Below are 13,673 nucleotides of genomic sequence, written 5' to 3' on the forward strand. Positions count from 1 at the left end.
TCTTGAAACCAAGGTCCACCGCTAGTAACATAGTGCATTGAAACGCAAGAGCCTCCGCAAAACCGTAGGAAACCACCCGAAACAGATGGCCTGCTGTAGCCGCACAGGCCTCCTCATCCTCATCACAGACCAACATTCTGAATCCCGCAACACCTTCCCTTCCCACCGAGGCATCTACATTAGCTTTCACCTGACCTGACAAGAGTCAACTCAGTGCGTAACATTTGAACAATACACATTAATTTTGTAACATAGACCACATTACAATAATCAACATTCACATACACTATTCATCTACCTATTTTAGTCATATTAAATCATACATCAAATTTATTAGTTTATATCTTTTCCCATCATATTTCACTCAATTTCTCTGCCTCTTATGATGTAACATTTTCTACTATTATTATGGTGTAACATTTTCCTAGTAGTAATTAGAAATTCCAAATGCACCAAAAAAATACAAAATTAGAAAATTCAAATGCAACATGGTGCGAATTCGATGAATGTGGGACACACACACACCAATAATGAAAGTAGAAATTAATAGTGTTTAGGCAGCATGATTAAGACCCAACGTCCTATGCGAAACAAGGCAACCAAGTACTAGTACTACTACAGCGCCGACGAAATCACAAACAACACTCACATCATCACACCACACCTACTTTATCATATTCATAGCACAAAAAGTAACTAATTCAATTCACCATTTTGATTGATTCTATTTCAATCCACAATCATACCATAATATTCATATTCATATTCATATTCTCTGCGTTGTTTTCAAAACCACTGTTTGGAGTTTGGACGACCATGATTGGGATTGAATTAGCATGAGAAGGAATTGGGATTGCATGGTAGTGGTGGAATGGACGAATTGCCAGGGGCGTTTGGTACAAGCGCCAGCTTCGCTCTCCGATTGGGGCAAACCGTTTTTTCCTCCGCTTCCCTTCTCTTCATGTGCTTGGGCGTTGATTTCTACGGCTACACTGCTTTCTGGTATTTCACTGATTCTTAATTTTTGTGATTGAATTTCATGTCATCGTGTTCCTAATAGCATGCCTAATTCTGGGTCTGTCTTGATTTTCAGTACTTCACTCCAAAGCATGAAACTTTATCAATTTCGTGTTTTGCCCCCTAATTTTGTTTTAACAAGTAATTGGTGAGTCCTGTGTTTTCATGAGCTATGGTAGAATTGACTCTGAGAAATATTGTAGAAATCAAAATAATGAAGGATTTTTTTATAATCTAATGGTGGATATCAGAGAGTTTTTATGTGGGGAAGAGATAAATACATTACTTTTTGGATTGGTCCAACTATCTTGTGTCATAGTCAATCCTAAACCCGGGTAAATGATGTAAGTTGTGTTAGCCCTACGGCAGCCAACATAAAACCGGTTGTATCTTTAATATGGATCAAGTAATCTATATAGCCGACCTCACTTAGTGAGATAATGCTTTTGTCTGTTTGGATTAGTGAGTTCCATGTTAGTGTGCTGGTTCTAAGTTCGGGTAAAGGATGAAGGTTGTGTTAGGTTTACGGCAGCCAACATAAAACTGGTTGTATCTTTTGATATGGATCAACTATCAAGTAATTAATAGTCGACCTCACTTAGTGGGATAATGCTTTTGTATGTTTGTTTGGATTAGTGTACTGGAGATCCATTGTTTCAGCCCTCCCGAACCAGGGGCAGTAATCTACACTGCTAAGAATCAGATTATAGGCAAAATAATGCAGATAAACTGGCTTTGGTGTTGAAATTGCTTTTATGCCAATTTAAGGAGGGTTATTGTGAACGGTGAATACTATTAGGTTCTGATTTTGGCTTGGAGTAAGTGTGTATAATAGTTTGTCATGAAATGGTGAAGAGAAGTTACATTGAATTAGTCTGTTAGTGTGTTTTAGGAAATTTGGTAGATTTTCAAATTGGGGGAGGAGTAGATTTTGTGAGAGAAGTGATTCTATAATGTTTAGACGTGAAACCGAGCATGTTATTAGTCTTTTACCAAATCGCTGGAGAAAGTCAAAGACATTTTGGCATTGTTGTAGGAGAAATGATTTCAAGCTGTTTTTGTTGAACTAAAATATTTGGTTAATTTTCATAGGAAGTTTCAATTTTGGATTCTTCAATTCAGCGATCCTGTTTTCTAATTACATTAGTCATGTAATGCAATTTCGAAGTGTTCGTATAACTACCACAGTGCTAGCCTAAAATCTCCTGCTTCTCACTTTCAACATGGTTTAATTATGATCAGAGAGCATATTTCTGTCTGAAGAGTTTGAATTTAATACCTGCGAGAAGTCAAATATCTGGGTGTATGCACTTTTCCAGTTTCAAATGTTGCTTTGGCAATGCCTTGAGTTTATCCTTTCTAGGTTATCATGCATATTGCTTGAGATTTTTACAGGTTGTCTTTGTTTATGTCATTCCACAGCTTTTTGGTGACAGTCATGGGTTTGGTAATTTCCTGGAGCATAACTCTGCTGGTCGTAGACGCATATTCCGTCTTTATAAAATGCTTACCACATCAACGAAAACTCATATTGATCGTCTTTCTGGGAGACATGGTATGTATAATTTATGACTACAAGATTTAAGTCCTCAATGTTTTGACACTACACCATGGCACTAATAATTTAGATCTTTGTATACCCCAGGTTCTGTCATATCTCTCACTAGCGGCAGCTTGTTCAACGGCCAGTGTCACAGATCTTTTGCTTGATGCTGACGCTTCGTATTGCCCGGCGAAGTTATGTGGTAGATATCAGTTATCTGCTGCTATGGCCTTCTTGGCTTGGTTTCTTTCATCAGCTTCCTGTCTGTTTAACTTTTGGCTTTTGCCTTCTCTGTAAAATATCTTGCTCCTTGTTTATATGTACAGGAAGATTGATCATGACTGGGGCGCGAATGACGAAGTCATTTGTTCTTGTCCTGATATTTTTTGTTCCCATAACAATGAAATTCTGATGACTATAGCCAACAATGTAATAATCATTTTTCGAATGCAAGATAAATACAAAAATTCCAGCTATTGGTTCTCAACTACTTTCTGATTTAGCTGCTATCTTAACTCCAATACCTCATGTTAACATTGTCTCACAGTCATACATAATAATATCTACAGAAAATTTAAAACCCTGTAAGTTTTGATGTATGATGCTGAGAAAATACTTCAAATAGGATAAGACAATTGAGATAAGCCTTGTTCAAGGCAAGGAAGCCTCTAGAGTGAAAAGAAATTGATCAAAATAATTTGGTCATGTTTTCATTGATTACACAGATACTTAGTGGAGGGTACAGAAGAAGGTTCTGGCCTGTGTAAAATGCAAGAACTGCTAACAGCTTTTCATACATTCTCACCATCCTGTTACATTATATTCGCACTGTGCATTAGCTCATTGCTATTAGAGTTGGCCCTGGTTTAGGAAAGTCAATGTGTTTGGATCCTCGTATTTTCATTCAGTAAGTGATTCTGCTTTGACGCTCTCCCTCGCTCAGGCGCACCTTCTGGTCTTGCATGCTTAGGATTGTGTGCTCACAGTTATTCCAATCACACGTGCATGCTTGGAAATTATTCTACAATCTAGAACATCAACTAATAAAGCAAGAGTAAGTAGCATGCTGCCCAAGCTACTCGAACTTCACTTTCTTGTGTTCAATAGTCCAAATGAATGCATAAACAGAATGTTATTTAATAAAATAAGTATGAAAAGTGAGGATACATAATAATACATAGTGAAGCCAAGTGAAAATTATTTTTGAAGAAAATTTTACACCAAAATTTCATTCTTTTTTCTAACCAATCATTTATTTTGCAACTTATATGAAAAATTAATTTTACCGAAGAACATTTTTCTCCAATAAAAATTAATTAGAAGTCACAACTATGTGCAAAAAAACTAAATATCTGCACAAAGTGTGAAACTGAATGACAACGCCTTTTTTGTTGCATTATTTAATTTTCATTAAATAATATATCAGCAAGGTTCCATTTGCAGGTGGGCTCTTGGCATGTGTAGAAATCCATAATGGAGTATATAATTTCTAGAAAAAGGACTAGCAGATAAAAACCTTTCTTGTCGACCAACTTTATTGACCAAGAAAAACTTTATTGGCAAAAAAAAAGAGAAAAAAACACATTTCTTTAGAACTTCGTTTCATTTAGAGCAAAAAAAAAAAAGAAGTTTATTCCATATTTTATTTATTCTTTAGTTAAATGTCATGCAAGTCTCATTAAATATGATCACTGTCGATTAGTAGATTCTGCATAAAATTCCATCCAACAACAAAGACTATTAAAAAAGTGTCAAATGTGTAAGACAAACATTTTTCTGCGTAAGCATTGGCTCCCAACCATCTCCCAAAGTTTCAAATTCATACCCACCAGGAATTATCTACGCCCTTATTGACTCATTAAAAATGAATCAATGATTATAACAATCATAATATGTCCCTACTTTAACATTCATACACCGTTGAAGTTAGGGGTAAATTCATGATTGCTTGATTAATTAGGGGCCCTACGAATGCTAATCCTTCTCAATAATGGAGATTATGATCTTGTAGTGTTGATGTATCTAAGCTATATGCTAAATGAATTGGATTATGAATCACACAATTATCCCCTATCAACCGGCAATTACACATTGAACATAATATTATACTGTGTTTTACGACTTAAATCATACTACAAACAATGATCCTAATCTATGTCATGTCGGTGTATTATATTCTCAAGTCTCGTGATGTTTTCCACACAAAGACAATGTATGGTATATTTAGTATATCTTTGACCATATCGCACATATGATTATAAAGTTTTTTTAATAACGTGATGATTATAAAGTTGGACAATATCATTTCCGCGAAATTTCATTCCTCCTCAGCAGATGCAAATAAATAGAATATCAATTTTTTTTAACCAAGGTATCCCCACAACCGACAGCTGTGAGATTAATTCATCGCCTCACGGTCAGCGCTCTAAGCGATAGGGGCTGGCCAAAGAGTTTTTTCTGTTCGCAATAGAATATCAATTTGAGATACACTAATACTATATAGAGTATATGGAAGAAAAAAGAAAAAAAAAAGACTTTTCCAATGTGAAGGTTTATGCAACCTGAGAAATTAAGGATATTTATCTTGAGATTTGTGGATGAATTAATATTAAAATATAATTTAAATTAAATCAACAATGGATATAACATTACTTAATCACTTTAGGTACAAATAGGAGTGAATAAGTCCTCTTAAGTGACATGACCAATTGAATTAAAAGACATTTTAGCCAGAACACTTTTTAATTTCTTTTAATAAATTTTAAATGGATGAAAAATATTTCAAGTGGTCATGAAGGATCACCCACTCATGTGGAGCTTCAACTCATGAGAGCAATACTCTTACAGAGTGTGCATGATACTATTCTTTACTTATAAAAATTTAACATTAATAAGAATATAATTAAAAGTTCTTATGTTCATAAGTTTGTCTAACAAATGTCCAAGGCATCAATCTTAACACTTATCAATGATAAATTAAATAATTTTGCGTCAATATAAAATTATATATATATATGATTTATATGAGGTGATCTAAATCACTCAAAGTAAATATTGGGTAAAGATACCCTAATCTTAGATGACACAGTAATATTTTGACATATGCACTATTAAAAAGGGCGTTAATGGCAAGCTGAAAGATTAGCAGAGACTCACTCATAAGTAGGAGCGTCAGAGAATCCTCTAAGGAGGGTTATCCACCATCTGAGGTTTTACTAACAGTAATAAGGGATTCAAACTCTCAATCTATGAAGAGGTTTAACTTGGAATTGTGATAGGTTGACACAAGTTGGTTAATAGATGAAAACATTGGTAGGCAACAATGTTGGGAATTTTCAAGTGTGAGTAAGTCCCACATTAGAAGTTAAGGATAAGTTTGAGTGGTTTATAAGTGTGAGGACCCATACACCCATTGCCTTAAGGTTTTGGGTGAAAGATGTGGTGTCTGGTCCACTTATGGTTTACTCTTTAAAGCCTAATGTGGAGTTTTATCCCCCAATTTTAACCATCTTCTTTGTTTGGCCCTTTATCTGGCCCAACAGCAACAAAAGGTGTAATTGAGGATTATAAAATAAAATTAAAAATACCATAGCTATTCATGGTGTGCACGGGGAGCTTATTTTGATAAATAAATTAGAGAAAATAATTATCGAACACAAATTTTATTACTTTTTGATACACTTGTCCATCTGATAAAAGACAAAGTCAAAGAGAGTTTTTTTTTTAGATAAGACAAAGTCAAAGAGAGTACTATAAAGAGCAGAAGAATAGATAATTTTCAGAAAAATAAAGGAGAAAAAGTTCTATGCATCGATAAAATTGCTTTACGTGACATTAAATGCTCATTAATGAAGTTCCTAACCAGCCGGGTCCTTGGAATGGAGACATGAAATTTGATGGAATCATAGAAGCTGACTCTATAATAACGAGCAATGGGAAAATTGCAAGTTGCTGTCATATTCACCCAACTAACCGTCCCTAGATTTGAACATGGTAAGTAGTATATCAAAAAACGCGGGATCTTTAACTGTTTCAACTTCAAAATGCATTACACTGACTCAATGGGATAAGGTAGAATCTAGATAAAAATCATAGAACCTTATTTTCCCCTTCTAGCAGATTATCAACAAGGATGGCAAGTTTTGAAAGTAAATATATATTTGTTCTAAGTCATACATGTAAAGAAGCACAACAACAACAGCCACCACTTGTGCTAGAGTTTAATTATGCCGGAGTTCCTCTGAAACAAAACAACAAACACACTTGCTGCTTATAAAAAAAAACACACTTGCTACATGGAAGTCAACTATTCAAAAGAGCCTGCATTTGGACAACAAATTAGGGATACATTTATTAACTTCTGCTACAAACACATCAAAAGTGGTTTCAAGGTCATGAAGGATCACCCACTCATATGTGGAGATTCTCAGATTCAACTCAAGCAAGATTTGCCCTAAAAAAAGAAGAAAAAACTCATGCGAGCAATACTTTTACAGTACATAATAACTTTACTTATAAAAATTGAACATTGATAAGAATATAATTAGAAGGTATTATCTTCGTAAGTTTAACAAGTGTACAATACATCTCTTAACAAATATCAATGATACATTAAATAATTTTGCATCAATATAAATATATATATATATATATGATCTTTTATATGATTTATATAAAACTGTCTAAATCACTTAATGGAAAATATTTGGTAAAAACACCCTGATCTTATGTGACACAATAATATTTTGACATGTGTGCTACTGGAAAGGGCGTCAGTAACATACTAAAAAACTAGCAAAGAACCAGAGACCCACTAATAGGTGAGAGTGTCAAATGCCCTTAGGAGGGTTGCCCACGTACTAGGATTTTGATTTTAAATGACGGTAAGAAATTTAAACCCCGGCCTATAGATATGTGAGAGTTGAATACAGGATTTTAACCGGTTGTGTAAACCCAAGTTGGTTAATAGAAGGATACTTTGTTGGGCAACTAAAGGTGTGGCTGAAGATTATAAAATAAAAACATCATATCTATTCATGGTGTGCGAGTGGAGCTTCTTTTGATAAATAAATTAGCGAAATAATTCTCGAACACAAATTTTATTAGTACTTTTTGTTACACTTCCATTTGACAAAAGACAAAGAGTATGTAGAACAGAATAAATGTCTAGTGTAGTACACCCTCCGGTCACATATATAAGCAAAAAACAATTTTTAAGTACATTCATTTAATGAATGTATCTAGTCATTCATTAAATGAATGTACCTAAAAAGTGTTTTTTGCTTATATATGTGACCGGAGGGTGTATTATTTATCAGAAAATTAAAATTTCTTCATTAAATGCTCATTAATGAAGTTCCTAACCAGCCGGATCCTTGGAATAGAGACATGAAATTTGATGGAATCATAAAAGATGACTTTATAATAACGGGAAAATTGCAAGGTGTTGTCATCTTCACCCAACTAACAGTCCCTAGATTTGAAATGGTTTGTAGTATATCAAAACAACGCGGGATCTTTAACTGTTTCAAAATGCTTTACACTAACTCAATGGGATAAGGTAGAATCTAGATAAAAAATCGTAGAACCTTATTTTTCTCCTTCTAGCAGATTACCAACAAGGATGACCAGTTTTGAAGGTAATATACTATATCAGTTCTAAGCCATACATGTAAATAAGCACAACAACAACATCCACCACCAAAGCCAGAATAATAAATTAAAAGGAGTTAAGTTGTATTATGCTAGAGTTCCTCTGAAACAAAGCAACATATACACATGCTACATATGGAAGCAAACTATTCAAAAGAGCATGCATTTGGACACATAATTACGGATATATTATGAACTTCTGCTACAAGCACATCAAAAGAGGTTACAAGGTTCAAGTTATAAACCAAGTTTTATCATCTAAGCAAAACCAATAAATATAATATTAGAAGAAGCACACGAACCAGAAATTGCAGCAAGGATAGCTTCTGCAGAAGAAGACGCAGATGCATCTCTTAACTCATGGACTTCAAACGATAAAACTAAGTTTCCAGAGAATAGAGAAACAAATATATAAATGAAATAATGAATCAAGGACCTCTAAGATAGAGGATAGAGAACAGTGGAAGTGGAGGGGAAAAGTTATGAGAATTTGATTTGATGAGAAGAGACCAAGCACATGAGATGATAGAAGAAGAAGAGGCTGAAAGAGTGTGAGACAGAGGTCGAGAGGAGCTGGGGAAGAACAAGGATTTTTAAATCCCCTTGTTTGAGGTGTTATTTCAAATACCCAATCTTTGCTTAAAAAAATTACCCGAGAAAAATGCTACATTTTCAAAATTCTTAAACATGGCAATTTATGAATTTAACAAGATTCAATTAAACTCCTCCATAAAAATACATTCCCCACTCAAAATACTTCATCCAAACACACTCTTAAGATATGAACTTGAAATTATGATAGCTTGCATAGATCTACAACTTTAGAACTATGGTATGTGTTGTATTACTTGTATGTTTTCAATTTTTGAGATGCATTTAAGTGCATGCTCTTGTAATCCTGACTAACACACTCTTAAGATATGAACTTGAAATTTTGATAACTTGCATAGATCTACAACTTTAGAACTATGGTATGTGTTGTATGTTTTCAATTTTTGAGATGCATTTAAGGGCTGCTCTTCTAATACTGACTTGAGCAAGGCCAATGGAACCAATTTCACTCAATGGTTACTAGTTGAAAAAGTGGTCCTATTTATCTTATATTTTACAAATGGTTTAGCCGCATATGGCCATACAAGGAAATCAGAACACATAAAGGGTTGGGCACACACAGCAGCAAAATTAGTAGCCAACATCAATACATAGAGAAAAAGCTAGCAGCCTCAAAATTAAGGAAGGAGACAAAAGGCATTTAAACATCAATGGGTAAGCCAAGACAAGAGGACAAATTCCACTTTATACTTGACCTGCCCCTTCATCGATCTCACAGCAAAAGACATGCAGAAAAACAAGGAGACAAACCAAATATTTAATTCAAGGAGGCAAACCAATGAAACATATAAGACAGCCAACTTATCTAATTGATAATATAATACTTAAACTGAACCAATTGTGCAACAGAACAGAACCTCAGTAATATAATACTACATACATGCCCAAACCAAGTTCATCAAATCCTGATACATACATAACTAATAACTAGAAATATGGACACATTAGGGTTAGACAAATACTGTATTGTGCTGACCGCTCCTTCCAAAATACAGCAGCAGTTTGAAAAGTTAATCTTGTTTCCGCGCTTTCACTAATCACAAGTTAAAATCCACGAGCCGCCAAGTTTAAATACATCAGCGATTCGGATTGACCAACCCCACTAGATACATGAAAAAAAATGCAGTGAGTAAGTCAGCCATTATTAATCCTTCAATTCTTCAACAACAATGGATATATAAAAACCATACCGTGCGCCCCGCAAATCTGGTCATTAGTGCAGGTGCATTTGTCGCGAACAATAAAGTAGTTGTTAATGTTGTGTTGGATATGCTCTAGTTCCTTGTCCATCTCCTTGGCCAACACCTCAAACTGTATCACCTCCAACCTCACACCCCTCATCAACCCATCCCTCAACTCATTCCACATCTTCCCCAATTCCTCATCATTGTCTGGTAAATCTTTCCTCATCTGGGACATGCCATGGGCAATCTCATAGAATGAAGCTAGTCTTGAGTTTGTCAACACCTTTGAAAGGTCAGCAATCTCCATTGTCATCTCCTTCTGTCTGGTAAACTTTATGATTAAGTTATCAATCTCGGGAGTCGGCGGCGCCGGCGTTCCTCCGCCTGCAAGACGCACTGGACGATCTCATGGTAGGAAGGCTTCCTGGCTTCGAACAGCTCGGAGATGCGTTTTCCATCAGTTTCCTTCCTCTGCTTCAAGGCTAAAGCTTTTTCCTTCAACCGCTGGAGCTTGTCGTTCAAGGTGGTGGAGGTTTCGTCGGAATCTTCATCGGAGTTGAAGGAAGGGGGGACGAAGGAGAGGGTAGAGGACGCTGGGTCGGAGTTGAAGGAAGGGACGGTGCCGGTTGGGCCGGTGACATAAATTTGCACAGATGCATGGAGGTTTTTGACAGCCTCACTGAGTTCTCTGAGAAGGGAAGGGGAGGGGTGGTTGGGGGTGGATGCAGAGAAAGAGAAGGGTTTGGGTTTGTGAAAGTGGGGATTCTTCTGAGACGGAGGAGGAATGACATGACTGAAGAAGAAGGAGAGCGAAGAGACGACGACGGAGGGAGGAGGAAGTTGGGGCAGCGGCGGAGGCACAGTACAGTAAAGCTACGGCTTGTATGGAAATTTGGCTGGGCCGGGCTGCCTTATAATTTTAACCCGACCCATGTATTATACCTGGTTTGATTTTACTCCCATTTTTGTTAATGTTAACTCGACCCATGTATTATATATTTACTTTATATATTTAGATATTAAAAGTTTACAATTATACCCAAACAGAAGCTAACATAGTGGTAATTAATGTTTTTACTAACTCTACCACGTCTCAATCATATACACATGCACTGAGCGCATACACAGTCAGCATTCAGCATTTTTTTCATACGAGAAGCACCCACAGTCCCACACACTGTAACTAAAAAAACAATTTCACTCATTTCCTTCCAATTGATTATTACATTTTTGTAATTAAATCAAAATTTTTTTAATTTTTTAAAATAATCCATTCAAAATTTTATTTACTTATTTCCTTGTCTTTAGAATGAAGAAAAATCATATAAAAAAGAAAAAAAGAGGAAAAAATAATAAATGAAAGCTAAGAAATGCAATTTTTTTTATATTGAAATAAGAACCAAAACAACCAACAAAATAAAGATAAGTTGCACTTCTTCTATCCGAAGCAAGCAGTGATAAAGATCTTGAAGTAGGAGAGATCACTAAAAGAAATTACACTGCTTGCCCAATCTCAAATCAGCCGAAAAATCAATACAGAAGTTTACCTCACGATAAGTATGCTTGAAAGAAATACTCCAGAGCCGGTGGGTGATTGGTTTTTGCCGGAATTTGGGATTTTCGAATGTTTTTTGGACTGAGTTGTGGGGTGTCTTCACGATTATTCCATTAGCTTGGCAGATGGGCTGTCGTAGAGTTATAGTGGAAAGTGACTCTATTGTGGTTGTGTGCCTCATCAATGGGGGCTGCAACACTCATCATCCTTATGCTGGTCTAGTGCAACATATTTGTGCCTGGAAGGCGAGGGATTGGGACATGAGATTTGTTCACATCTGTTGGGAAGCAAACCAGGTTACTGACGAGCTAGCTAGCTTAGCTCATGATTTAGAGTTGGGTTCTCATATCTTAGATCGTCCACCTCCTAGGTGCTCTAACTTGCTTCTTTTTTATGTTTTGAGAGTGTCTTTCCCACACTCTACCCGTGTGTAGTTTCTCTTTTTGGGCTTAGTCCCTCCTTCCAACCAAAAAAAAAAAGAGAGAGAAATACTTCAGAGACGAATAACAATAGAAATAACTTCTTCAAGACATCAAACAATGGCGAAGACATCACTGGAGACTTCAAACTAACGAATAACATCCAATAAATCACTCTCACCATTTCACTAAATAAGAAATGCAATAAAAAATAATCCAACTAATTTCACTTATAATTTTATTTTCTATACCATTTTCACTAACAAATAAAAATTTATTCATAAAAAACTCAAATAATAAAGCTTTGGAAACCAAAGCAAGAAACTCCACAACACACAAAACCCGTTGGCAAATTGCAATTCCTCTCTCGGTAAATAGCATTCCGGAAAAAGAAAAGCACAACCTGTCTCCAGCCTGTAAATGCCAATTCCCCTCATTTCCACGTTCTTTCAAAACCTTCATTTTTCTTTTTTCAATAAATCAATTATCCGACGTGGCAATCACACTTCACGATTTCTCTCTCGTGAGTCTCCTCCTCCTCCCTATAAATAGCAACATTCACCACACGCTATTCCCCCGTTTTCCTAACAAACTCAATATTTATACACCTCCTCCTTCACACCCCCGAGTCACAACCCATTCCGACTCACTGAGTTTCAACAAACGATTCCACAATCAACATGGGAAATTGCAGTTCGTTCGATCCATCGACGGTTGAGACGGCGAAGGTCGTCGTCCACGACGGGAGCCTCCAGGAATTCTCCTACCCGGTTCGGGTTTCATACCTTCTACAGATGTTTCCGGCGTGTTTCATTTGCGACGCTGACGATTTGGGATTCGACGACGTCGTCACGGCGGTGCACGAGGACGAGGTGTTGTGCCCCGGCCAGCTCTACTTCGCCTTGCCGATGTCCCGCCTCGACCGGCCCTTACCGGCGGTGGAGCTCGCCGCGCTGGCGGTGAAGGCATGCTCGGCGCTCTCCAAGAGCGGTGGTGGTGGTGATAAATGTGGGCCTCGCCGGAAACAGGTTGTGATGTTCTCCGGCGAGGGGAATGTCAAGGCTGCCCGGAGAGCGGCGCCGGGATATGGTGGTTCCGTCGATAATTCTGTTGGTGCGTTGAGGAGAGGAAGGAGTGGTAGAAGTGGTGGTGGTGGTGGAAGAGGGAAGTTTGCGGCGGCGTTGAGTACAATACCGGAGTAGGGGTAGTTTCGGAAGGGAAAATTGTCGCCGGTGATTAAATTAATTATGGGGAAAAAAATGATTAACTTTTTGACATTGTAAAGGTGATTAGATTAGATTAGCAGATCCAGAAAATAGAATAGGACGAGTCTTTTTCGTTTCTTTTCCTTTTTTAAGGTTTCTGGATTTTGTGATTGTAACATAGTATTTAAATGAGAAAGAAATTTTGCAGCTACTCACATGAACATGATGCAGACATAACTAGCTTATTGATTATTATACCAAACTAGTATATATTTATTTTCGGCTTAAATTGTGTTTTTCATCGATAAATTGATTCGTTTTTTCATTTCAAGGATAAGAGACTTTCACAAACTCGTGATTTTGTCTTGCATGATTGCGGAGGAGATTAGCCATCTATAATGAATGATCCTTAAATTAAAAGAAAGGTTTACGAGTAATTGTTTTGTTCCTCCTTATGAGGTGGTGAACAGGTAATTACTTGGAACA

General features: G+C 36.5%; 3 protein-coding genes across 3 annotated transcripts; 2 read left to right on the forward strand and 1 right to left on the reverse strand.

The window, feature by feature from the left end:
- Nucleotides 1-604: 604 nt before the first annotated feature.
- Nucleotides 605-3,047, forward strand: LOC130715573 (CASP-like protein ARALYDRAFT_485429). The gene is made up of 3 exons (XM_057565689.1): nucleotides 605-1,002; nucleotides 2,440-2,572; nucleotides 2,663-3,047. Exons 1-3 carry the CDS (start codon nucleotides 872-874, stop codon nucleotides 2,855-2,857), a joined length of 459 nt encoding a protein of 152 aa, XP_057421672.1. The 5' UTR covers nucleotides 605-871; the 3' UTR covers nucleotides 2,858-3,047.
- A 6,578-nt stretch (nucleotides 3,048-9,625) lies between these two features.
- On the reverse strand, nucleotides 9,626-10,967 carry LOC130713713 (uncharacterized). Its single transcript, XM_057563512.1, has 2 exons — nucleotides 10,015-10,967; nucleotides 9,626-9,926 (listed from the first exon to the last, which is right to left on the reverse strand). The coding sequence occupies exons 1-2, from the start codon at nucleotides 10,319-10,321 to the stop codon at nucleotides 9,901-9,903; spliced, it is 333 nt and encodes a 110-aa protein (XP_057419495.1). The 5' UTR covers nucleotides 10,322-10,967; the 3' UTR covers nucleotides 9,626-9,900.
- Nucleotides 10,968-12,294: 1,327 nt separating this feature from the next.
- Nucleotides 12,295-13,402, forward strand: LOC130711872 (uncharacterized). The gene has a single exon (XM_057561647.1). The coding sequence runs from the start codon at nucleotides 12,663-12,665 to the stop codon at nucleotides 13,182-13,184; it is 522 nt and encodes a 173-aa protein (XP_057417630.1). The 5' UTR covers nucleotides 12,295-12,662; the 3' UTR covers nucleotides 13,185-13,402.
- The last annotated feature ends 271 nt before the right edge of the window (nucleotides 13,403-13,673 follow it).

Source organism: Lotus japonicus, chromosome 4, assembly GCF_012489685.1.
Source record: "Lotus japonicus ecotype B-129 chromosome 4, LjGifu_v1.2".
NCBI classification, from domain to species: domain Eukaryota; kingdom Viridiplantae; phylum Streptophyta; class Magnoliopsida; order Fabales; family Fabaceae; genus Lotus; species Lotus japonicus.

Coding starts and splice junctions, on each gene's coding strand:
- LOC130715573 (XM_057565689.1), top strand. CDS start 872: ATGGACGAATTGCCAGGGGCGTTTGGTACAAGCGCCAGCTTCGCTCTC. Junction 1,003..2,439: donor TACGGCTACACTGCTTTCTG/GTATTTCACTGA, acceptor GTCATTCCACAG/CTTTTTGGTGACAGTCATGG. Junction 2,573..2,662: donor TCGTCTTTCTGGGAGACATG/GTATGTATAATT, acceptor TGTATACCCCAG/GTTCTGTCATATCTCTCACT.
- LOC130711872 (XM_057561647.1), top strand. CDS start 12,663: ATGGGAAATTGCAGTTCGTTCGATCCATCGACGGTTGAGACGGCGAAG.
- LOC130713713 (XM_057563512.1), bottom strand. CDS start 10,321: ATGACAATGGAGATTGCTGACCTTTCAAAGGTGTTGACAAACTCAAGA. Junction 9,927..10,014: donor CCAGATTTGCGGGGCGCACG/GTATGGTTTTTA, acceptor TCATGTATCTAG/TGGGGTTGGTCAATCCGAAT.